At 39.0% G+C, this 27,451-nt stretch overlaps 1 protein-coding gene across 8 annotated transcripts in view; it reads left to right on the top strand.

The window, feature by feature from the left end:
- Positions 1–27,451, top strand: part of PTPRK (protein tyrosine phosphatase receptor type K) — a 281,887-nt gene that overhangs the window by 89,959 nt on the left and 164,477 nt on the right. For all 8 annotated transcript variants that reach the window (XM_075267966.1, XM_075267965.1, XM_075267972.1 and 5 more), the window contains exons 4-6: positions 6,369–6,450; positions 10,535–10,650; positions 18,400–18,574. In XM_075267966.1, the coding sequence (XP_075124067.1) occupies positions 6,369–6,450; positions 10,535–10,650; positions 18,400–18,574 (373 nt within the window). The remainder of the gene's footprint in view (positions 1–6,368; positions 6,451–10,534; positions 10,651–18,399; positions 18,575–27,451) is intronic.

The raw sequence follows: 27,451 nt of genomic DNA, 5'->3' as shown, positions 1-27,451 counted from the left end.
CTGTGTGAACTCTGCGGGGTTTAAGTAGACTGGAGAAAAAGGTCAGTACAGGAATGTTGTACAATTTGGGTCAGAAGTAAAATGTTTTGCCTGTTGGAATGATTCCATTAAAGTTGGTGCTATTTCTACTCTTTATTTCTAGTCCATATTCTATAATGTTATGTCTGCACGCCTTTTAAAGTGGATTGTATTTTGGGTATTAGTAGTCATACAAATAACCATTTGCTTTTCCTCTCGAGATATATATATAATATATATATATATATATATATATATATATATATATATATATATATATATTTTTTTTTTTTTGAATAAAGCAATGGCGGAGGGGCGCACAATCTGCCTTTGTTGTATCTGCCTGTATGTTGTTCAGGGCTTTTGTAGCCTTTATTTGTGTCAGGATTGTGTAGGGGAAAGACAGTTGTGTCGGCGTGTATTCTGCAAATGCCCCTCAAACTGAAGATGTAGCAGTCACTAAGATCACAAGTGGATTGTTAAAGCGATCTGCCTACGATGTTAACTTGCATGGGGGGCAAATAATTTGGATTACCAGCCAGTTCATGCATGCATCTACATTGCAGACCCTACCTGACAGTTCATATGAATTGCCAGGCAGATCCTGCATCCTCCTGGCAGCAATGCATCAGAAATGATATTAATGAATGCTACATCTGCATCTGATGTAACTTGCTTGTAAAGGTTGCAGGTATAAAAATTTGGGTCTCCAAATTTAGTCTGCCATTTTCCAAGCAAGTTTGGCAAAAAAGAGAATCCCTTTTCATTTATTGATAAGTTAGGTCATGATGGAAAACACAGTAAGTAAGGAAGACCAAGAAAGTTTGATCAAGTTTTAAGTGACCAGTGATTCTCCTTAACTTTCTAGTAACCCACTTGTGCATATATAACATGCATAAATAATTTATTAATTTGTTCCTATTGACTGAATAGAGAACACATGGTTGTTGCTTATGGTTTAAGGAATTGCAATTTTGCCACAAAGTTAGGAGCCTTTGTTACAATATATAACATGATCATGTTAGAACTGGTGATGATGGAAAGTGGGGCAAGTGTTTTAAAGGGTTAGATATCTTCCTTGTAAACCACAATATTCATGACTACTGGCATTTATGTAGCCTGTTGATGTAGGGATTTATCCAATTCTAGCAGGGATCAGAAAAATAAATCAATTTCACTTTATGGTGAATTTAGTCCCTGCTATTAACAAGTGTCTTTTGTATTCCTCTGGATCGCCTTGGGTTTCTAAGTATAAAACTGTTGATGTATGGGGTTAGCTGGCATTCACTGTAATGCTGTAATGGGTTGCCATTGATTGTAATGAAAACCATGCAGCTCCAGGGCAAAAATTATGCCAGGGAGAGGTATAAGTTGAGTATGAGTTGTATAAGCTTATTGTCATCTACTTTCTACCCAGCTTTCCCAGATCCTGTAAGGCAAACTATCTAGCTATGTGATAACTTGGAAACAAAGATGATGTGTTTACGTGGGTTTTGCTGCAGCAGTCTCTGTTGCAGCATTAACTGGTATCTTAGCCAGCTTGCCTGGGACCCTGAAAGACCTCTCTCTCAAGTTGATACAACTACAGGTTCAGCTCAAAGAGGGGGATTTAGTTGGGTATATTTAGAACCTTACAGCTAGTCTGTCAGGAACGCCCTTCTGACAGTGGGGAGATCTCTCCAGCCCCAGATAAATAACAGGAAATTTGACAATGCGCTGAATTCGGTGCACATTGGTTTTCTAGCCGTATATAATACCGCATGTGCATGAGGACATGAAAAGTACTGTTTAACATGCTATGTTACCCATCTACCTGTCTGAAGGACAATCCTCGCTAGCTCTGAAGCAAGGAAGGATATTTATTTTACATTGCTTTATTATTCAGCAGTCCATAATACAACATTACATATTAGGATTCCAAGCTTTCCTGGGAGCCTGAATAGCGAATCTGGCTTGGTATGCCATACTACTTAGTGTGTATGTGACTGGCGCTGTTTCTGTGAGCTAGTGAAGTCCAGCCAGCTGGTGTCACTAGGTGCATACTACTACTGGTACAACTGTTGGCACTGTTACCATATCTATTTCATTCTGTCACTTTGACAATCCCTTAAAAAAAAAAAAAAAAAAAAGCCACTTTCTCTGTATAAACAGAAACTTGTGCAGTCTAGTCCCAGTCTTGACTGATGTGTATTATCTTTAGAGGGGGAGATTGATGAGTAGAGGATGTGGGGGGAACGACATGACTGCTGTTTTTTTTTTTTTTTTTTTTTTTTTTTTTTTTTTCATGCTCTGTAATTTTGATTTAAGATAAAGGCGCAAGAAAAATCTGGCGTTGTCATATAATTACTTTTTTTTTTTTTTTGTATTCTTGGTTTAGCGGTTATTTAATTTTTCTTGGTAGCTAATGGTGCTTGCTAAACAGTATTTCCCACCTTATGTGGGGGGAAAAATATTTGTGCAATAATGAAACAATACAGTACTGTATTTTCCCCTATACAGTTTTTTTTTCTATTGGGAAGCTCAATAATTTTCTAGGAAATACCTATTTGTGCATCTCTTTGTGCTTTCCGTTGTCCTAATCACAAAAATTTACCAGAACCCTTTGGATTTATAGTGAATTTAGGTTGTTTTGCTATGTATGGTAACTTGTTTATTTATAAACTTGTAGGGATTTGCACTTGTTGAATTATTTTTAAAGCTGTGAATGTATTTTGCTTTAGTTTTACAATGTGTAAATTGAGGGCCAGATCCTCTGTGATTGTGCAGAGAGACATAATTAACATATGTGAAATATGTGGTTGCTTTATAATAATTGCCCGGGGTCACTTAGGAATTACAGGGAACAAGTCTGGGCTGTTGTGTTCATAAACCAGCCTCCAGCCTTCTTAGTCGATTTAAGTGTTCCTTTTATTAATGGCAGGATAAAATGCAGTGCGGGGCTGGGAAGTTCTGCTTGTAAACGCTAGATCTTATTGCAGTCTTATTCAGTTTTACACTTACACTGTCTTTTAAACTGACATGTGGACTTTTTTATTTTTCTTCTCTTTATCAACTGTTTTAGTAAAGAATTTAACGATATAATATGATACAAGGCACATACAAGCATGCTCTACACTGTGGGTACAGAGCGCATTACAGTGATAAATCAACATACCTTTTTATCTGTCACTTTTTTGATTTAGAGCAAAACTGCTTTGAAATCTCTTGGCAATCAGAAAATGAGTGCACTGGGGGTAGGCCGTCAGCTCCCAAAGCCACTGGTACTGCCATCTTCTGCCTTCCACTCCTTTTAGTGGGAGTTGATTGTTCCACTGCAATGATATCACCTTCAGCAGCAAGAACAGTATTCCAAGGAGCTGAAGGACCGCCTCCAGTGCACCAACTGCCTCATTTGCATGAGACTTCAAAGTCATTTTTTTCTCTAAATCTACAAGTGTGGCATACATACAAATATTTATAATTATATAATTAATCTTTGTAAAATGTTTTGTTAGGCGGTGGTAGGGGTTGCGGATGGTGATATATTTCCTTTATAGGAAGGAGTTAGAAGGTATGTGGCAAATATAATTGTGATTCCCTGTGGGGAAGCAACCTCAGTGTCAGAATAGGTCAGTCACTTCTTGTAATTCTGTATGTACCCCAAAGGGACCAGATTTCTCTGTTTTGCACTGCACCTAATTGAAGGGAGGGGTTATTGTACCCAGGTGCTTTATATAGAAAGCAAAGGACTCATGGAGCTCGCTCCTCTATGTGGCTGCGGGTAGTTAAGTGAAGTTAAAAAGCGGAGTTTAAGAGCCGGAGTGACTATACCTGTAAGTAACTTACTTTCTTTAGCTACTTTACTGTTTATTGTAATTTGGATATTGTTTAGCAAGCTTGGCCATTTACTTCAGTGAGCAGTATGTTAAATGTATACACTACTGGATCAAGGGTTCCAGGGTGAAAACTCTGTGGCAGATGTGAGTATGTTGCTGATTTATAAACTTGAATTGGAGATATGGAAGAGAAAAAGGCAACAAAGATTGATTGACAATCTTGATCAGAGCATGCTGCTCACAGAGCAAGCAGTCAGTGGGTTAGATATGGAGGTTGGAGAGCTGGAGGACCATCAGGGTGATGGGTTAATACAGAGAGAAGGGGAGGAATGGATTCAAGAAAAGGAAGGCCACTCCTGTTTCTGTTAATCAGAACAAAATTCCCAAGTTGAGTGATAATGTCAGGATAACTGAGGGGATTAGCATAAAAAAAGGTGTGTGTGGAATAGGCTTTCTAAAGGCTATGCAAGTATGTGCTTAGTTAAAAATGAGTTTCCCCAGTGATAGAATTCCTTTAAATCTACATTGAGCAAGTATATAGCAAAATATGTACCCATAGGGAGCAAGTCTAAACACCCCAAATTAACTCTCTTATGACTTACAACCCTGGGTAAAAAGTTACTAAACAATAAAAATAGGCATTTAAAAAAAAATAAAAAAAAAATAAAAAAAATCTGAAGGGTCAGCTGTAGTCTTTGAGGATTACAAAGCGCTTAAGACAACCTGTAAAGGGGAAATGCATAATGAAAGGCTGGTGGCTAAGGAAAGCAAAACTGACCCCAAATAATTCTTTAAAGGGGCTCTATCAGCAAAATCATGGCGATAGAGCCCCACATATGCGTGAATAGCCTTTAAAAAGGCTATTCAGGCACCGTAAAAGTTATATTAAACTCCCCCCCCCCGTTTTAAAATAATACCCTAAAACAGAATGTGATTGTGCACGGTGGGCGGGCATTCAGGGTGCGCCATCTTCTTCATCCACGCCTCCTCTTCCTCCGATGTCCTCGGGTCCTGTCCTCCTCCGGCGCTCGCGAACTGACATTGCTTTAAAAAAACGGCCTGGGCGCATGCGCAGTGGCCGTAGTAAAAGCAGCATGCTACTGTGCATGTACCCAGGCCATTTTTTTAAAGCAATGTCAGTTTGCGAGCGCCGGAGGAGGACCATTCTGCATTTTTCTTGTATCAGCAAAGGAAGAGACATGACTGAAGAAAGCTTCCATCATGGTTTTTACTATTATTATTATTAATATTATTATTATTGTATTTATTTTCATGCAAATAGACACATGATAGATGGGGCTCTGTGTGCATCTTTTAATGTCGTTGCTCTCTTTCTATGGCTGATGAGAACAGTAGGATATATGTTGTTTTTAGATTGGACTTTTACCCTTGGATAGAAATCTATTCCATATTCTTTTATGTGGTACATTATCTGCCTTTGGAAATGGTGTTTCATTTACACCTGGGCAATGTCTGTAAACTGTGCAGCTTATTAGTATAACCAGGTTTCTATTTATATGGTTTATATAGACAGTGGTTTCTCATATCTGGCCTTATGATACATAAAATACATACCAGTATGATTTTTCTTCATAATAGCTCTAGGCTTAGATATAGATGGTCTGTTTTTAAGTCTGTGCAATTAAAAAAAAAATTAAAAATAAAAATCCCAGCATGTAGTTGAATAGACAGAAGATTTTTTTTTCCCCTCTATCTCTGCTGATAAGTTATTCTGACAATGTATTTCATACTTAAAAGTACACTCTTCCCTTCACTGGTATTATGGTAGATGTACGTGTGAAAATAGCTTTCTCCATGGTTTAAAAGACGGAATGAGGATAAAGGGCTGGACAAAGGCATAAAAATCCTCCCTAGTGGCCGGTGTTGTCTGCAGCATAGCATCATAGTATCAGAATTCTCAAGTGGGATTGTTTCTACACACATCCCTTTTGCCTGACTAAATTGACTATGATTCTGCAATGTATGTTACCGTGTGGTGTTCGGCAAAAAGTATTGATATATATATATATATATATATATATATATATATATATATATATATATATATACACACACTCACACGCGCACTATTTTATTTTTAGCATCTCTTTACATACAGCTAATAAATGGCTAGCATTGACAGAATGCTTGCTCTCACCCTCTTTTTGTACATAGACTAGTTGTACTTGAATGTTCATTCTTAATCTCTTCATACTAACATAGTGAGGTGAATCCAACTTGGCCCACATAGTTGATCATCCTGTATGTCTACTGTCAACCTCCTCCGCAATTTTTTTTACAATACCCACTCTAAAAATAATTCCTGCTCTGCGCCCCGAGCTCTTCTGTATTCTGTGAACCTCAAAACACTTCACCAGTCCAGATATTAAACCTTACCTATATGTTAAGTGAATGAATTATTTTGCAATGCATGTGGTTTTCTACTTTGTGTATTATTGTAAGATTGTCACAACGCTGGACGGTTGACTTTGTAGACATGTTCATACAAAATCTTAATTTTTATGTCTCGTGCAGGTAATCTTTGAAGCTGAAGCCTCCGGTGGAAGGGGTGGATACATTGCCATAGATGACATCCAAGTCCTGAGCTACCCATGTGGTGAGGATGATTTTATATTCCATGTCCATCGCCAGTAGCACTTGTGTAGCTGTTTTGTATTGTTTCTATTGATACTACTTTAAGACAATGCTAAAGAAACAACAGTGGTTAAAGCCTCTTTTGTTTGTTGCTCCATGTGGAAAATGATGTGCTTTCTGCATTAATTACTGACTAATCTCAGCTGTGAAAGAAGACCTTAGTAAATGAGAGCTAATCCTTAATTAAAAGAATAAATGTTTTATTTGCGCTGCCTCTTAATTGGTTAGTTTCACTTGTGGCTACAGTGCTAGGCACCTTATTAATGAAGAAGCAACATGTCCTTCATTAAAATGGCCCTTGGGGATGTTTTACCCATTGATTTAGAATTGTACTCTGGCCATTTGGTTCTATAGAAGTATCCACCTTTAGCACCTCCAAAGTCTCCATGAGATGCTACTTGAAAGGCTTCCATTACTGAAAATAAAATGTGTTGAAACAGCTGGAACTTTGTCCAATTCTTTGTTTCACCGTTTTAAAGATCTCTGCTTTCTGGCAGTAAATTGTAACATTCCTGTGGAAAACTGAAAAAAGACTTTACTACTGCAGCTTGGCACTGTCCCGATTTGCACGGCAGTTTCCATTTATTACTTATGATGGATTCCTCCTCTCTCGACGAATGGATTTATACCCATTCAGGGAGCAGTTTTGTTATTCCGAGGATCCTGAAAAGCTTTGAACATGATAACCCTTTGGCTTTTTTTTTTTTTTTATCCTCGGCGATTATCAAATTATTTGATACATTGGGGCTATATGGTGGCTTGGTAGACATATGTCATAATACTGCACCACATAAACATAGTTTTTCTACCATTATTTTATTAAGTGTTAATAAAATTGACTTTAGGCCTCATTGGGACAATAAAACATGTTGGGTAGATTATACAAACATACATACAAACATACACACACACACATACATGTCTTAAACATGTAAAAGGGTAAAAAACCCCATCTTTTTTAACAAGATGCCACTTCTCATAAATGTGTGCCTATTCTAACAGACTTTTTCAATGGACTTCCCGAAGCATTGTGAAACATTGGCTAGACTTTGGCATGGTAGCTGACAAGAGTGTGGGTTATGATTCTATGCACTCAGTGAGAATTGTATTGATCTCTAGCAATTACTAGGACAGAGCCGTATACTAATGAAACCCTTTTAATTACATTCTCGGCTCAGAGACAACAAGGTCTTATTTATTACTTGTGTCCTGCACGATGATAAAACAGAAGTCACTCTTCTTGTACAACTACCGGCCATGCACCAACCTTCCTATGTATGAGCTAATGAAATTCTTAAGTTTTAAGCAGGAACGATCAGACAGCTTATCCAGACCATTGAGGTGTGTGTGTATGTATATATATATATATATATATATATATATACATATACACACACATACACACACACACAGTATATACACAGTATAGACCAAAAGTTTGGACACACCTTCTCATTCAAAGAGTTTTCTATATTTTCATGACTATGAAAACTGTAGATTCACACTGAAGGCATCAAAACTATGAATTATCACATGTGGAATTATATATCACATGTGGAATTATATACTTAACAAAAAAGTGTGTAACAACTGAAAATATGTCTTATATCCTAGGTTCTTCAAAATAGCCACCTTTTGCTTTTATTCCTGCTTTCCACACTCTTGGCATTCTCTTGATGAGCTTCAAGAGGTAGTCACCGGAAATGGTTTTCACTTCACAGGTGTGCCCTGTCAGGTTTAAAGAGGACCTTTCACCATATCTGGGCACAGGCAGTGTTATATACTGCCAGAAAGCTGACAGTGCGCTGAATTCAGCGCACTGTCGGCTTTCCTGATCCGTGCCCGGTGTAAAGCGCTATCGGTCCCGTTACCGTAGCGCTTTACAGTCAGAAGGGCGTTTCTGACCATTAGCCAGAGACGTCCTTCTGCCTCGCGGCGCCAATCGCGCTGTGCTGTGGAGCCGGGAGGAACGCCCCCTCCCTCTCCTGATAATGCTAGTCTACGGACAAGCTGTGTGAGCAGAGGGAGGGGGTGTTCCTCCCCGCTCCACAGCACAGCGCGATTGGCGCCGCGAGGCAGAAGGACGTCTCTGGCTAATGGTCAGAAACGCCCTTCTGACCATAGAAGAGCTACGGTACCGGGCCGTAAGCTCTTCACACCGGGCACAGATCGGGAAAGCCGACAGTGCGCTGAATTCAGCGCACTGTCAGCTTTCTGGCAGTATATAGAACTGCCTGTGCCCGGATATGGTGAAAGGTCCTCTTTAATAAGTGGGATTTCTTGCCTTATAAATGGTATTGGGACCATCAGTTGTGTTGTGCAGAAGTCAGGTGGATACACAGCTGATAGTCCTACTGAATAGACTGTTAGAATTTGTATTTTGGCAAGAAAGAAGCAGCTAAGTAAAGAAAAACGAGTGGCCATCATTACTGTAAGAAATGAAGGTCAGTCAGTCCGAAAAATTGTGAAAACTTTGAAAGTGTCCCCAAGTGCAGTTGCAAAAACCATCAAGCGCTACAAAGAAACTGGCTCACATGAGGACCGCCCCAGGAAAGGAAGACCAAGAGTCACCTCTGCTGCGGAGGATAAGTTCATCCGAGTCACCAGCCTCAGAAATCGCAGGTTAACAGCAGTTCAGATTAGAGACCAGGTCAATGCCACACAGAGTTCTAGCAGCAGACAAATCTCTACAACAGCTATTAAGAGAAGACTTTGTGCAGCAGGCCTTCATGGTAAAATAACTGCTAGAAAACCACTGCTAAGGACAGGCAACAAGCAGAAGAGACTTGTTTGAGCTAAAGAACACAAGGAATGAACATTAGACCAGTGGAAATCTGTGCTTTGGTCTGATGAGTCCAAATTTGAGATCTTTGGTTCTATCCACTGTGTCTTTGTGTGACGCAGAACGGATGGACTCTACATTCCTGGTTCCCACCGTAAGGCATGGAGGAGAAGGTGTGATGGTGTGGGGGTGCTTTGATGGTGACACTGTTGGGGATTGATTCAAAATTGAAGGCATACTGAACCAGCATGGCTACCACAGCTTCTTGCAGCGGCATACTATTCCATCCAGTTTGCGTTTAGTTGGACCATCAGTTATTTTTCAACAGGACAATGACCCCAAACACACCTCCAGGCTGTGTAAGGGCTATCTGACCAAGAAGGAGAGTGATGGGGTGCTATGCCAGATGACCTGGCCTCCACAGTCACCAGACCTGAACCCAATTGAGATGGTTTGGGGTGAGCTGGACCGCAGAGTGAAGGCAAAAGGGCCAACAAGTGTTAAGCATCTCTGGGAACTCCTTCAAAACTTTTGGAAAACCATTTCAGGTGACTACCTCTTGAAGCTCATCAAGAGAATGCCAAGAGTGTGCAAAGCAGGGATCAAAGCAAGAGGTGGCTACTTTGAAGAACCTAGAATATGACACATTTTCAGTTGTTTCACACTTTTTTGTTAAGTATATAATTCCACATGTGATAATTCATAGTTTTGATGCCTTCAGTGTGAATCTACAGTTTTTATAGTCATGAAAATACAGAAAACTCTTTGAATGAGAAGGTGTGTCCAAACTTTTGGTCTGTACTGTATATGTATTTTTTTTTTTTTTTTTACTGATTGCTACAAGGAGAGGATGCAACAGAGTACCTTTACAGATGCATTTTTACTGGCATTGTCATCCATGGCTTCTTTGAAGTATGCAGCAATAAACTTATGCCTTCCTTGTATTGCAAAGACTTTATGTGACTCTCAACGTACTTTGGTAACACTGTTATTCTCAAATCACAAAGCCCTGAAAATGTTTCCTAAGGTTCCAGTGTCTAGAGGTGTTGGTTGCGTATATTGTGCTAATTCAAAGCCACTATTGGGGAGGCACGTGATGGGAATAGCACCCATGCATTAGGAGATGCCACTTTATAATTCCACACTATACATTTTTGTTTCTTTTCAGAAATCCTATAGCATAGAATGTATATGTCTCTTTTCCTTGAACTAGTGCCCCTGATGTGAACACACTCATCACATTCTTCTGTTCTTTCTTACACAGATAAATCCCCTCACTTCTTAAGATTGGGTGACGTTGAGGTAAATGCTGGTCAGAATGCTACATTTCAGTGTATTGCCACTGGAAGGGATGCAGTAAATAACAAACTGTGGCTTCAGGTAAGACATATTTGTTTTTAATGCTTTTCTGTTAATATTTTTGAGAAATTCAACCATTTTCCTTCCAGATAATATAAATATAATGCAATTTTATCAAAGTAGAGTAAAGTAGTGCACATGTTGCTTTCATGCAAGTCTTATGACAGATACTAAATAGGTTTTGGTGTGACAAATGTCTAAGTAGCCATTTTGTTACGTCACATGGCAGTTTTAAGAACAATGAGTGTATTCACATGTTGTTTAAAACGTTAAAAAAAAAATGAAAAAAAATTGAAGTATTAAAATGTAGAAAATTAGAAATATGTGACTTAATTAAAAATAAAATAAGATAATGGATATGTGAATATTTCTAGACTTTGATTTTTAAAATTGCTGTGATGGCCACATAAAAAAGAACATCACGTAGTAGTTTTTAAGCTAAATAAAGAGATAGCTGTCTGCTTTTTATGGCTATTTGTCCTGTGAAACTATGAACCACAAGTTAACTTTAATGAAGCTGTAGAAACATCTCAGACGATCAAGGATGTCCTAGCCAAGCAAAGGGTCTAAACGCTTATGTGCATGAGAAATTTAATACTTTCTTATAAATTTGTAACAAAAAATTTCCCATTCTCATGATGGGATATTGCAGACTGACAGGGAAAACCTGACGGTTTTGATTTTAGAACATCCCTCAACATAACTAAAAGTGAAAGGAAATGAACCCATTCCAAATGCATTGTATGTTCATGTACTATGCATTTTACTCCCATTTTAGCCACCACCAAATTACTTTCTAGTCCTCTATGCTATTATATTGGTTGATAATGGCATAGTGAAATTAGCTGTTTTGTGTCAAACAAGTCGAAAAACTTGTAGACAAAATTTTTTTTTTTTTTTGGTCCATGTGGAGCATCTGTGTTTGCCTATGGTCTGCACTCGGAACTGCCAACAATATAACATAAAGATTGACAGGTCCCGATGTGCTGCGACCACGTGCAAAAACAGGTGCTTCAGTAGACTCTGCCTTGCCCTGGGCTCATTTGCTTAGGGGTTAAAAATGTTCAGTAAATTGCACTTTAACACACATGGTATGTTCACTGTTCCTCTAGCTGTCTTCACAGTATATAAATGGTTTAAGGGTGGGCCCCCATGTGGCGTAAACACCACCTCTTTTTATAGTCACATTGCAGAAAAATAGTGCAGCAGACGGGATGCGAGTTCTAAAACGGTTGCGGTTTTGGAAATCACAGCATGTCAATTAGGCCTACAGAAACATCGGCAGTTTCTCTATAGGTATAACAGAAGCAGAAAATCTGCAGAGGAAACTTCTACGAGAGTTCTGTTAAAAGTGTTGCACAGTGCTTTTTTGCTGTAGGATACTTCGTGGGGCCCCACAGGACGTAAACGCCCCAATTTGCGGGAAAAATCGCGGCGTTTTACAGTGCTAGCAAAGGGGATGTGATTCATGCGAATCCCATGCCCACTTTGTGGAAGAAATCACAGCGCGGACACGCTGCGATTTGCAAAGCTGTTGTGGCTTTGCAAATCGCAGCATGCCAATTATATCTGCGGAAATGCCGGCGGCTTACCCGTAGATATAATGTTAAGAGAAAATCCGCCGAGGAAAAACTCAGTGAACTTTCTCTTAAAAGCACTGCGGAAAGAACCGCAATGTGTTCACGCAGCGGTTCTTCCCGCAGCACTTCATCACTGCGTTTACGGCCCGTGGGGCTTATCCTAAAAAGAGGTTTTGGTGGTGGTAGATTCCTTCTAAGGCAATGTCCATATTGAAGTTTAGCATGGGTAAACCTTTACTGCAGCAGACAGTAAAGTCTCATATATCCATCCTGTTATCTGTCATCCTCAAGAAAGATGACATATGGTTGAACATTACTAGAAGTAGTACCTGTAATGTAAAGCTTTGTCTGTATCGGCTCTTTCAGCCATCCATCCTTTTCTTCTCATCTGCTCTCTTTAATGTACCTGAATGATATCATATCTGGAAGTCATGCAGAAACAATCTGCAATGTTTCTGTTTAGCTGCAGAGAGATCCCTAGTGGATGATCTGAGATATGATTGCTCAGTACACAAGAGCTCTCTGGCTGCTGAAGGAGCAGACTGGAACTCATTCCATTTGACAGCTGTGAATTGCATCAGGTTCTCACAATTTAAGTGGGTGGATGCACTACGCACTACAGCAGAATGGGCAGGGATCACGTTCCATTTCAGAAAAATCAAAACAGCAAATTGAAACACACAGGTATTCATTTAAACAGGTTTATGCTCCAGAAGCTTTCAACTGCAAAAAAAGAAAAGATCTTATTTTATGTTAATTTGCATTTTTTTGTCATTCCTGTATATTAACCCTTAAGTACTGTCATGGTTTCTATCATAATGATATGTCTATTGGAGTGGTGTATGATAGACACCATGATAGTACTTAAGGGTTAAATGAATGCTAAATCTAGAGATGGATGCTAAAAGTGCAATAGTAATATAACTGCCTTAACTGTTTTATAAAACCGTGCATGAGGTCTGGGCCCTATATTGTAAAAATGCTGCATTTTGTAGTACCTGCAAAGGGGATGGGGTTCTATCTAATCTCATCCACACATTGCAGCAAAAAAAAAAAAAAATGGCAGTGGAACAGCTGTTTTCAAAAATCGCAGCATGTTGATTATACCTATAGAAATGTTGGCATTTTCCATAAAGTTATAATAGGGGCAGAAAGTCTGCAGAGTTTACCGTGAATTTTTTTTTTTTTTTTTTCCCCGCCTTGGTCTTTTCCCCACAGCATTTTGTTTCTTTTTCGCTGCTTACATGAGGCCTTAGCCTTTAAAGTGTTCATTTCCTGATAACCTACTCCATCAAAACATCCCCCTGGGGGCCTCTTACCTTTGCCATTGCAAGCGAGATCGCTGCTGCTACTGACCACTGTCAGCCTGTCATACAAATGCTGGTATTTTGCAATGCATAAGCACATTAGTATTGTAATGCATTGCATTAGTGGTCAGACCTCCTGGAGTTCAAGACCCCTAGGAATTCTAAAAATTTCAGTTAAAAAACAAAACAAAACCGAAAAACATATAAAAGTACCTAATTACTGAGAAACAAATACACGTTAGGCATCCCTGTGTCCAAAAATATTTGGTGAAAATATGTTCCTTTACAGTGAAGGCTGTAATAGGGAGAAAAAAAACAAAAGTGCTAAACCACCGTTTTTTCCGCTGTTTTGCTTTGGATAAAATTTGAATAAAAAAACTAAAAAGTACTTCTCTCCAATCCACTCCTGGCTTTGTTTCAAAAACAGCAGCAAAGTCCTATAATAAAAAACACTGCAATGTGGCTCCTCAGCCCAACTCAGAAATCCTGCTTTATAATTTCTATAAACCTTTCCACTGTAACACAGAGTTCAGTTTGTCTTCCAGTGTCATAGCCTGCTGTCAGGTTATTTATGTTGCCCAATCCGACAGATTTGCTTTCTGGAGATACGGTTCTATTTAAATACATAACCATTAAGTTAGAACTAGAAGTTTTTCCCATATCTTAATTATACTGTCGAGGTGATGGTAGTGTTAAACAGTAACTTCGTCTACCCTTTCCACCCATCTGTACAGCATTCTGTCTCACCACTTCCTTATTTCTCATTTCTTCCTACGCAGTGACAACAAGTGATCATGTCTCTGTCATTCTGCTAGGTTTAGATATATAGATCTCCCTTTGATTACCAACATACTTTCTAGTAAGTAATACCAACAATTCTTGTCAGAAGCCTTGGTTTGGTGAGAAGTGATAACCTGATTGAAAGTAATGAAGTCCTTTTTATTAGAAACTTTCTTTGGCTTGCAACTGCAAGAACTTGTCAGTGAAGGTAATTTTTTGTGTCATAAATGTCTAAATGAAAATATGAACATTTTAAATTGTGTAATTTAACATATGAAACATACATATATTAAAATATATATATATATATTTTTCTAATGGCTATTACATATGGGTAGGAGTAATGAAACAGTAGAGTGTCACTTAGACCTTCTTGGCCTCTGCTTGTAAGGGCTTCCTAAATTTCGACTCCCCTAGTTTCAATCACTTTGAGACTTTTACATTATGATTTTGTTAGTCATAATTTTTTTTCTGTAATGTAAAGTAATTTTTGCAGGTAAGCACATGTAATAGAACTAGTCACAATATACATAAATAGACACGTACAACTAGCACACAAAAAGTCAGTTGCCTAGTAGAGTTCTCAAGAATACTACTTACTAGTATTGTATATAATCTCAGGCTGGTGCTATGCATTGCCTGCTGCTACAGTATAACCATGTTCCGGACTGCAGCCACTGGCAATTTAACTTGGAATCTGTACTGTTATGAATGCACTTGAGTGCTATGGTTATGTTATGGTGCACTTGAGAGACCAGTTCTCCATTCAATTCTGTAGACATGTATGATTACAAGCTACCGGTATTTCTTATTGGCATTAGAGATGAGCGAACACTGTTCGGATCAGCTGTTCCGAACAGCACGCTCCCATAGAAACGAATGGAAGCACCTGGCACGGCGACCGGCCGCCGACAAAGTGTACGTGCCAGGTGCTTCCATTCATTTCTATGGGAGCGTGCTGTTCGGAACAGCTGATCCGAACAGTGTTCGCTCATCTCTAATTGGGATTTATTCCATTTTTGGAAGACCGGTTTTAATGGGTTCAAATTGTTTGTGAAAGACAGACCTCTTTGTCTATTTATCCTTTATTTATTTTATTTTCCACACTATCATTCAAATATAACCTTGGGGTGGGTTAACACTATGATGTTGTGTTTTTTGTTTAGTTTTTTTTTTTTTAACTGAAAAACCAGCAAAACAAAATTGGCAGTAATGGGGAAAAACCCATATTATGGGGTTCTGAAGGATTAATAAACATGTCTGCTTTCTTCTCAGGAAGTCACCTCATGTTAGTTGATCACATGCAACCGCTACGTCTTATTAACATGAATGGGACTTAGCTGCATCATGGTCATGTAACAATCAAACATTGTCACTTCCTGAGAAGTAGTATGCCAGTTGGCCATATTTTCTAATCCTGCACATCCCCTTTAAGTAGAATTACTAACAGCCCTTGCCTGGAGTGCAGCTACAGTGCTGCAGCAGACATTGAGTCAGATTTGCTAATAGATACAAGTGCATTTCAATAAATTAGAATATCAAAAAAAATTTTTTTTTCTTTTTGTAATTCAATTGAAAAAATGAAACACATAAATTGTTGAGTCATTACAGAGTGAACTTTTCAGGTGTTTATTTATTTATGTTGATGTTTGTGGCTAAGGCCAAGTTCACATCTGCGTTCAGGGAGTCCGCTTGGGATCCCCCAAACAGAAACCTAGTGCACACAGGATTTTTTGGCCTGGAAACTGAGGCAGAGGCCACCTCAGGTTCCGGACCAGAAAACGAGTAGCCGTGACTGGATGTTGGTGCAGTGCACTGGCATCCAGCCGCGCACTCCACTCCGGATTAGGCCCAATGAATGGACCTAGTCGGGAGGAGGGAATGTCTTCAGGCGGATTCGTGAGGTTGGGTTTTATGATGAAAGGTGGTTGTCATAATTCTGCCATTCTATCATTTTATAATGTTTGCGTTTTTCGCTGTGTTGATTTACAGCTTCTATTCCTTTTATCATATTCTACACATTCATTTATGAAACTTAAGAAGGCTATACATATTACAGTTAGCCCTGCAGCCTTTGCTTCAATATGATGTCCTTTAAAATATTAACCAAATGTAATTAAAACTCTTTATTGAAAGTGATGCTTTGAATTAGTGATATGCTTTAGGCTGAGCTCCCCTAATTAAATGGCACAATAACTTGTTGAAAGGATAATGCCATCCATGTTGTAGTTAGTGGTAGTTCAGTGAACTAAAATTAAATACCTTTGATTGGCTTTAAAAATAAACTTAATTACTTTTAATTTATAGTCATTAAACCGGTTACTCTCATGCAGTTAATCCAGCTCAATACCCTTGTCATCTTTCATAGAACTGGACAAAATGTAAACTAAATATATAATTAAAATGTTCTTCCAAAATGCAACAACATTGTTTTTACAAAAGTGTTTATTTTATCAGTAACTTCAATTTATTTATTTATTTTTTTGGATCCATGTCCCCAAAAAGAAAAGTATGCCATTCCTGCCTGCAGGGTGTATGTGGTATTGCATCTCAGCCCTATCAAATAGATGAGTTGCATTATCAGAGTCTGCCCATGGAAATAAAACCCAGCTCAGAAGCTGTATAATACAGTAAACATGCCTTGTGAATTGTTGCTGCATGTATTGTGGCTGTTAATCCTTTAGTTGCTTCTGTCAATTGCAGCATCTTAAATTGCTAGTCTGAGACCCAAGAGTAATGGATACTGATGACTTCTCCACAGTTCTTCAGTATCTGATCAGTGGAGTCTGATATATGGACACTGCTGATTCGGCTGATGCAAGCCATATACAAGGTATATGGCTGTTACCAGCTCTGCTTTTATTCGAGTGAATGTAACCTAGATATGAGGTATGATTTTATTATTTTGATAACTTTTAACCATTTTAAAAGCATGAATAAATGTTTTAGAACTTTTCACGTATTCTCAATAAACCTGAATCTAATATGATATTGATCTAGTGTATCCACAGTGGGCTGATGGAGGGCAAGAGCGGACTTTGTGATTATCACATGTGGTTTACTTTCGAGGGAAAAAAACAAAATGGTGAATGCCATATTAACTCTAAAAAAAAACCTGAAAGTGATGAAAATGTTACATATTCTCTGTAACGGTGTCAATGAAAACTACATCTTGGCCTATAATGTACGTGTACAGCTCCATATCTGAGAATATATATATAAAAAAATTATGTATGTTCTTTTTACGTTTCCACCAATTCTGACTTTTTTTTTCTACCATCCCAGTTAATATTACATAATATGATATGGTGCCGCTATAAAGTACAATTTCTTCTGCAGAAAATAAGCCTTCATATGATCTCATGAATGGGTACTTATAAAATTTAGCAGTTTTGGAAAGCAGAGAGTAAAAATCGGGTAGAAGCAGTCGCGTTACCATTTCTGTCTACTATTACTTTGCACTAGTTTTCATCTCCTCACACGCAAAATGACAATTTCTGTCTAGAGAGGACGACTGTGTTTTGTTTTCCTTGAGATACTGCTACAAGTCGTAGATGATGATATCCAATGAGTCTCCTGTTCTGAGGTGTCACAAATATTTCCATACTTGCATGCGAGTGAATATGTGCTTCATACTTTTTTGATAGTCCTTTTTATTGCTGTATAATTATAAATTAACTTTGATTTTCGAGTTCAGGCTTCCCATTCCTATATATTTTATCTTACAGAAGCAGATGTGCCCTGACTTCTGACAGTCTGATTAATACTGTGATTCTCTGTCTCTTAGACAGGAGTTGACTCGGTGGATGACCTCTCTTAAATTCTTGATTCTATTACAGACAGAGATCGTGATCTGATTATTCTGCTCAGAAATCAGTGTGACACCTAAACCATTTCATTGACTTGTGTGCAGAGATTGAGAGTGACAATGTTTCTTTTTGCCACTGTTTCATAAACAATCCATTGGCTAATAATTTGTGTATGACCACCTTCTCTGAATGTACGTTTTATAGAATGTAACAGCACGTTTGTGTTTTTCTTTAATGTTTTTTTTTCCATACTGTAATATAGCTTTTTGTTTTTTTTGGTGTCTTTGTTTCCAGAGAAGGAATGGAGAAGACATTCCTGTAGCACAAACAAAAAACATCAATCACAGAAGGTTTGCTGCCTCTTTCAAGTTGCGTGAGGTGACGAAAGCAGATGAAGATCTATATAGATGTGTTACACAGTCTGAGCGAGGCTCTGGAGTCTCAAATTTTGCTCAACTCATTGTCCGAGGTAAAATAATTTTTTATTTATTTTTTGTGAATTTATACTGTTCCTGAGTTATATGCGAGTAACACAGTGGGGGAGATTTATCAATAGTGTGATAAAAATTATGAAGTAAAGATGATGGTTTAGAAAATGTGTACCTATGGTTTAAGCTAGTTTATAGATGAACTAATAATGATGTAAAGATGTAAATTTCCTTAATGTAACACTATTAACTGATAAACTTTGATATGTTGTAAGCTTTTCCACTAAGAACATGTATCCCGTACACTGAATGCTCAATAAGCAAGATATATTGGGAAGAATTCAAGTCAATTTTTCTGAAGTATGCGTTCACATCTTTTGTGCCAAATACTGTATATCAAAAGCAGCTTGATATGTCATACATTTGTGAAATCTAAAAATCGTCTCTGTAACACTTTTCTCCTAAGTTGTTACTCCAGTGTCTATACCACCTCTCAACTGGAGTTTGAATGTGACAATTTGTTCAATTTTTTATTTATTTATTTTTTTAAAATTAAGACAAGATCGGTAATTCTGGGGTACAGACAGCTATACTAGCTAACCAACCAAACCCACTTTGTCAACTGCTTCTTGAAAGTTGAGTGAGTGGTATAAAAATACAAAATAGTGCAAATATTTGTTCAAATAAGTCGCCACAATTCTGACATGCAGGACTTGATAAATATAGACCTTATTGCTGTATAAAGACTTTCATTACCAGTACCATCAAGCAGCACTTCTTGTGAATGATCTGCAAATAAAATATAAATAAGGATGGGGACCTTACATATATGCTCGTAATATGTAGTGATGAGCGAGTAGTATTTGATCGAATACCTCGCCGGCATAGGTATGCGTGTAATTGGCCGAACACCAAGGGGTTAAACGCTTCGAATATTAGATGCGTTTAACCCCTTGGTATTCGGCCGATTGCACGCATACCTATGCCGGTGAGGTATTCGATCGAATACTACTTGCTAGAGATGAGCGAATAGTATTCGTAATTCTAGTTTCGAATACCTCGCTCCCATGGGAATGAATGGAAGTGGCCAAACTTTTGGAAGTGGCTTGCCGCTTTTATTCATTCCTATGGAGCGAGGTATTCGAAACTAGAGTTTCGAATACTATTCGCTCATCTCCACTACTCGCTCATCACTAGTAATATGACTATAATACTATACACCTACAAAAGAATAAATAAGACCCCACCTCTCCAGAAGAAAATCAACTCAGCAATATAACCTAATAATAACCTCTTCCAAAATACATGTTGTTCAAATACAGCACATAATAAAATGTTTCTAGGGTTCCAATATACACTTTATATCTATTCCTTATAGTCTTCTAGATCTCTGCTTGCCATCTTTCTTTGCTTAGTTCCATTGGATTAAAATAAGTCAGGGCTATTACATCACGCTGAGCATAAAATGAACGCTAAGCACCGTACTAGTACGGCACTGCAATGCCGTGTGGACAGAAGCAGTACCCCGCAGAATTACATCAGAGTACTGGGACCAGACGCAGGAGTCGAAAGATACTATGGCCCCAGAGGATTAACCCTCTAGATGCTATGATCAATAACGATTCTGGGATGCCTATGCACAGTTCCCATAGAAACTAATGTGCAATGTTCTGCATTACTATTACAGGACATTGCATGGGGGATCTGAGATCCCAGCTTTAAGTTCCTTTGTGGGACAGGGAAAAGGTAACAAAAAAACCACACAAAAATAAACAAATAATAAAAATATAAAAAAAACACCTCTACATTTATAAAATATAATGTAAACAAACGTACGTTAGGCACGCCATGTGCCTATAAGTCACCACTATCCAAAAATAGCATTATTTATCCCGTATGTTGAATGCCGCAAAAACAAAAAAACAAAAAAAAAAAATGCTTGCACAAATCAACGCGTTTTGGTCACTTTACTTTCCCCCAAAATTACAATAACAAGTATCCAAAAAGTCATACCTACCATACATTTGTGCCAATAGAAAGTACGACTTACCAAGTAAAGAGCCCTGAATTCTCTGTCGACAGTACAGTAAAAAAATAAGTTATAGTCTTCAGAGTACGGTGATCCCAGGAAAATCGTTCATTTTCAAAATGTGACTTTTTTTTTATTTGTAAAAGCAGTAAAACATAACAGCCAATATATTTATGGTGTGACTGTAATCGTAATGACCCGCCAGACAAAGCTGCCCTTTAATTTTTTAATGCAGAGTGAATGCTGTAATACCAAAATGCTAAATATCGTGATAGAATTGTGTGTTATTTCCCTTAAATAACGGCTAATCAAACCACAATATATACCCCCAAATGGTGGCAAAATAAAGAATAAGCACTCACATAGCTATACCGACAAACATAAAAAAAAGTTAAGAATTTTGGAAGACTGGGAGGGAAAATATGAAAACGTCACTGAGCATTAACGTACGCTGCGTCCTTAAGGGGTTAATGTATAGTGCATAAGTTGGAACGGTACCCTGTGTCATTAAGGCGTTAATGTATAGTGCATAAGGTGGAAAGGTATTATAGGGACCAATAAGATACTTTTGCCCCAGTGTATGCTTTGCTATGGCTTCTTTTAGGTGTCAGTCGTGATTAGTGAAACAAGTGGGCAGGATCGCTTAGCCGAGCCCTGTCTGAGACGTTTTCAGTCAGTGAGGAAAAGAAGTGCTTGACTGTTCTTCTATCCCTTCATTTAAGCTATCAATGGAGATTTCAGCACCAGAATCCTCATTGGTGAAAACCTTTGACATGACATATGCAATGATGATTTTGTGCCGCATCCCCTTTATTGCTTTAGCTCAGTGTGGTCCCATTCACATAAAGACCTTGATTCATGGCTAAAGTGGTGGGCGAGGTTTCCTCAGGATAATTGTGTTCTAGAGGTCAAAACTCCAGTGATCATAAAGTTGCAAAGTGCCTTTAAATCCCTGAGTAATGAAATTGTTAAGGAATGATCATTCTATAGACTTTTTTTTTTTCTTTTACCTGCCTGTTGGGTTCTTGTTCAATTTCTAAATCATTTTAACTGCAGTTCATATAAAAGCCAGGAGGAGTTCAGGATCTGTGGTGTTAAACCTATACTAAAGATTAACTGTGGTGACAACTCCTGTATCTCAGTGGCACGTTAAATCTGACATCCTACGATGTCTGGATAAAAGATGGTAATTTTAAAGGAAAGTTTGGGGCCACTGATATGAATTGCCTTTAATTTGAGTTGGCAGCGTATTGCCCGTTGTCAACGATGACCCAGGGGTAAGAGTTTATTAGTGCATTTCCTTCTAAAGCCAATGTGACAGGGCATGCCCAGGGCTTTTTTCCTTTGCTGTTTGGAACAAATGAGAATTTCATTCGTGGATGTTGCTACTTTGTAATATTGATCTGGGTATTAATACAGCCAGAGGATGAGGAAAAAAGACAAACTATTTACTTTGTCAAGGCTTTTACATTGCATTCAGTTCATTTTTCGCCATATAAATGTTCTTCGCTTGTTAAGCATAGACTCTTTTCTTTCAGTGTGCAGAGCAGTAACATTTTTAGAGTGCAGTCTGGATTTTTTTTTATTTTTATTTTTTTTGAGGTTCTTCACCTATGTTTAAAGGGGTTTTGCAATGGAAATAATCCTATTCAGATATACAAACAATTAAGAATTTTTGCAAATATACATTTTTTAAAAATGTGCAAGTTTTAAAGATTTTCTCATCATCTTAGTGGTGACAGTCTGTTGTCTTAACCAATAGATATGACAATGAACGTAGGAACTTTCTATAGTCTTGATGTAAGAAACCCACCATGACTTACTTTATTGTGGCTATGTTATTTTCTTTTGCATGTATTGTCCCTGCTTGATAACCTTTCCACAGTAAGAAAATCATGTCTGGGTTTCTGACAAGTGCTAGACCATTCATGCTCATGTCCATTGGCAACAGGTTAAGACGACAGACTGTCACTACCAAGATGGTTACAGAGAATCACAGTCTATACCCTCTCAGTGACCGTGCACTCAGGCAGTTTTGAACCAATTGTCGTAGGAGGCAGTTATGACCTGAATCAGGTCTTTCTGTCTTGCATTGTTTTTATTTCTTCTTTTCTTTCAAGGGTAGGGGGTTGTCGGTGTATATGCTACACTGGTCATATCCCCTGCAGGCGCAGCGCTCTTTTATAGAGCGCCTTGCAGTCACCCAGTCCCCCTCTTTACTTGCTGCATCGGCGGCTGGAGATTCTAGTGACCCCACTACCATGTGCGAGGTATCACCGAAGGGGTGAGCATGTGGCGCCTGAAGACACCAGACTAGCAAGTATGTGTAGGTGGACATAGGTAAGTATTCCTGCTTTTCTTTTTTCTCCTCCTATTTTGCAGGCTGTTGGGTCTCCCACTCTCTCTTCCCCTTTCTCTCACTCTCCCTCCCCCCCTGGGTCTTCAGCTTACCCCTTCTTAGGCCCCCCTTTTCCCTGCCCGGGATGGGGGAGGGTTGCCTCTCCTGGGCTCCTGCTTTTCGCCTGGCGTTTTTGGTACCATCTTCCTGGGGGGAGGCATTTTTTGTTTAGCGGGAGGGGGCTTCTGGGCCGGCAGCGGCGTTTCCAGTTCGTGCTGCTGGTTTCCACGTCGGTCCGTTGCTTCTGCTTGAGGACGCGGCTTCACTAGGCCCCACCTCGTCCCTGGGCTTTCCGGCACCATGCCGCAGCTTCTACTTGAGGCTGCGGCTTTGCCAGTGTGTAGGCCCCACCTAATCCCCGTTTTTTTCCTGGGCTCTGGACGCTGCCCTGCGTTTCTATTGGGCGTGTGTGTGTGTGTGTGTGTGTGTGTGTATGTGTGTGTGTGTGTGTGTGTGTGTGTGGCAGATCTGGGCGATTCCATCCAGTGTTCTGCGTGTGAATCTTGTAGGAGAGGGCCTTATTTAAATGGCTCTTCCTGTTCTGAGGCTGTTCTTCTTCTTGCAGTCTCAGCTCTTGTGCAGCTTGTCCGCAGCAGTTGGTGACTGTCTCCTTTCAGTGGTCTGGTAGGGTACCCCTTGTACCCCCAACATGTCCTCTCATGAGGAGGCTCCCCGAGTCCCGGCGCCCCCTGTTGTTGTCACGTTTTATGCGTGCACCATCTGCAAGCAAAAATTTCCTTGCAGACAGTCTGTGCCTATCTGCTCGCTCTGTAGCTCCTCTCAGCCCGTTCAGGAACCTCCTGGCCCTTCTCCCTCCCTGGATTGGGCAGTTTGGCTGTCAGGCTATGGGTAACTTGGCCAGACTTAATCAGTCTATGGCAGTATCTTTGGAGTGGCTGCCCGCCCAAATTGCGGCACTGTCAGGGGCTGTGGTTGAGGCTTTGACTGCTTTGATGTGCTATTTGTATAGAGGTCATTGCTGAGGCCCATGATAGACTGCAGTGGATCACTGGCACAAACAACCAGGGTACTTGTAAATGGAAGACCGGACCTGCTGCCTCCCCAAATGGAGGAATGAAGAATATAAATTGAAAAGGAAAAAAAAAAAAGTAAAAAAGTTAAGCAACAATAAATAAGTATATTAGTTACCTTTACAGACTGTATATGGCTTGTTCATTACAGAGTAATTTATTGGCTTTCAGTACATCTAGTTTGACTTATAATCATCCCTCAAGGAAATCTACTTCTCTGAAGAAAAAAGAAAAGTAGGATCTTATTAAGTAACAATATTTTACAGAAAATGCGATACTATATCAAAGGTTATGTCTTTGTTTTCATTTTCAAGTTATATGCCTGTTATGGAAAAAAAAAAAATTACACATCCAAAATGTCAGGCTGAGGTTAAAATATCTCATTTCACTCTCATTAATTTTCTTTGTTAGCTTTTCACATCAAACCCACAGAGGACACAACAGTTCAGTGAGAACATTTATCTTGCTAAAGTTTTCTTTCAGAATTTTTGTTTTAGTCGTTCAGATTTGATTGAAACCAGAACTTCCACATTTACAAGGAATGTATTTCTTATTAATTTATTATACCCATGTAATATCATGTACATGAAATATATGCTAGATGTATCTGCTGTTAATCCACGCTCTCCTATATGTTACTTATAAGAGTAAATCTACAAAAACAAGTTTTTCCGAGTTGATGTTCTGGGAAATCCATAGCAAAATCTGAATAGGCAGGTTTTCTTTTCTTGTTTTTTTCTTTTTTTTTAATTACCGATGACAGTCTTTGTTAAACTTTTAGGACCAGCCTACTTTGGATTTTCAGGACCAAAAATTTGTAACTGCTTTATGCAATTGTGCTCAACAGTAGTTGTGAACAGTAGGTACCGTGCACTTAAAGAGGACCTTTCACCACTCCAAGCCTGTGCAGCTTTCTGCCCCATGTTATAGATGCAGCTGCACAGACTCTGGTGCACTTTGAATTATGTAGCCCCCCTCGTTTTGGAGCTCTGAACACCGTTAATTCTGGCGCCCTGTATGTTAATTAAGCCTTTACAGTCAGAAGGGCGTTTCTGACTATAAAAGCAAGAGCTACATCAGTCTGACACTGTCCAATTAGCATTGGACAGTGTCAAAGCTGCTTCCAGCTGCATGTTCTCGTGAGTTCTCCTGAGATCAGGCAGTCCTCTCTTCACAGGGCTGCACAGAAGACCCGGAGAAGCGATCCAGGCAGTGTATTGAAGTGGATGAAAGAGAACTTCACTGACATTGCTACAGGTAGGTAAAGAAACCCCTAAGCAATGAGCGTAAGTGCCCTGTACACCCTGTGGACCTAGGTCTAGCCCCTATACAACGAGCATTAATCCCTATAGCCCCTAGGCAATGAGCATTAACCCCTATAGCCCTTAGACAATGAGCATTACCTAGGGTCTATAGGGGTTAATGCTTGTTGTATAGGGGCTAGACCTAAGTCCACAGCGGGTACAGGGCACTTATGCTCATTGCTTAGGGGTTTCTTTACTTACCTGTAGCAATGTCAGTGAAGTTCTCCTTCATCCACTTCAATACATGGCCTGGATTGCTTCTCCGGGTCTTCTGTGCAGCCCTATGAAGAGAGGACTGCCTGATCTCACGAGAGCACACAACAGAAGCGGCTCCGACACTGTCCAATGCTAATTGGACAGTGTCAGACTGATGTAGCTCTTGCCTTTATAGTCAGAAACGCCCTTCTGACTGTAAAGGCTTAATTAACATACAGGGCGCCAGAATTAACGGGGCTCAGAGCTCCAAAACGAGGGGGGCTACAGACGTAATTCAAAGTGCACCAGAGTCTGTGCAGCTGCATCTATAACATGGGGCAGAAAGCTGCACAGGCTTGGAGTGGTGAAAGGTCCTCTTTAAATTTAGGAACATATGATTCTTTTTCAATAACATTATGCAACAGCATGTTTAAAGGGAGATTTCCAACAAACTTGACCGTTTTTTAATTTGTAGACATTGACAAATTAAACACTTTTTTTTCAAATTTGAAGATTTTCTCTAGCCGTTTTAGTGGTGACAGTCTCCCTATGTAATAAGGCTGATGCAAATGTGAGTCAGCTCAAGCATTTCTCATTGATCGGGCTGTCTAATAATGCCTTTAGGAAATCATGATTTGAATTTCTGATAAGTCTTGGATAATGTTTTGGATATAATATATTTGGACTTTTCAATGGTGTTTGATACTATATATAAAGCTGGTACACAAAATTGAGCAACCTGGAATTAGAGGAAAATATTTGTAACTGGTTTAATACCTGGCTAACGTATAGGAAAAGGGGTGGTTATGGCACGTACATAGAATGGGTCACAGTCACCAGCGGGGTGCCACAGGGGTTAATACTTCTTACCTCTTTTTTTTTTTTTAGTATTTATGTTAATGACTTGGTAGAGGATTTACACAGTAGAATCTTTGCAGATGATACTAAACTCTACAGTAGTGACCACTGAGCAGAATAGCGTATCATCATACAGGGATTTAGAGATATTGGGAGCAAATGTTCCGATTATGTGTTAAATAGTAAACCACTGGGTTTACACTACTGCTGTAAAAGACTGAAATATTGGTGGACAGTAAACTTAATTTTAGCAACCAGAGCCAGGTAGCTGCTTCCATGGTCAAAAAACCATGGGCTGCATTAAGAAGGGAATAGATGCTCACAACAAAAATAGTGTTGCCTCTTTATAAATCACTGGTCTGGCCACATTTAGAATATAGTTTATAATTTTGGGCACCTTTATTATAGGAAGGATATAACAGAATTGGAACAGGTGCAGAGGACAACAACCAAGGTAATTAAGGGGATGGGCAGACTAGAGTAAAAAGACAGGTTATCAAATGTGGGATTGTTTAGTTTGGGGAAAAAGATGGCATAGTGGTGGCCTGACTATGACATACAAATATATGAATGGATAATACAAAGATCTTTCCAATGAACGCTTCATACTGAGGTCTGTTACTGTGACGAGGAGGCATCCTTTACATGGGTTTACCATAGTCGTACACTGGATTTCTTCACTTTAAGAGCAGTGAGACTATAGAACTCCCTGCCATAGGATGTCATGATGACTTATAATTTGTAGAAGTACAAGAGGGGCCTGATTCCTTTCTTGAAAGTAAGTATGTCGTAGGTTATAGGAATACATATTGTACTTGGTCCAACTTTAATGTTTGGATTTGGGAAGGAATGTTTTTCCTCTGATGGGGCAATTGGTATGAGACTTGTGGGTTTTTTTTTTTTTGTTGTTGTTTTCCATAAATTTCGTAGGTTCATAGGTTGGACTTGTATCTTTATCCTGCGTCACCGAGTGCTAGATGATAAAAGTTCCAGCATTCATGGCCATATTCGATCAAGACAAAGGACTATCACCACTAAGATGATTAGAGAAAATCAGAAAATTTTTAACTATTTAAACTTTGTCTATAATTTTAAATATGGTT

This window comes from Leptodactylus fuscus, chromosome 3, assembly GCF_031893055.1.
Source record: "Leptodactylus fuscus isolate aLepFus1 chromosome 3, aLepFus1.hap2, whole genome shotgun sequence".
Lineage (NCBI taxonomy): Eukaryota > Metazoa > Chordata > Amphibia > Anura > Leptodactylidae > Leptodactylus > Leptodactylus fuscus.
This window is presented reverse-complemented; position numbering and strand designations above follow the sequence as displayed.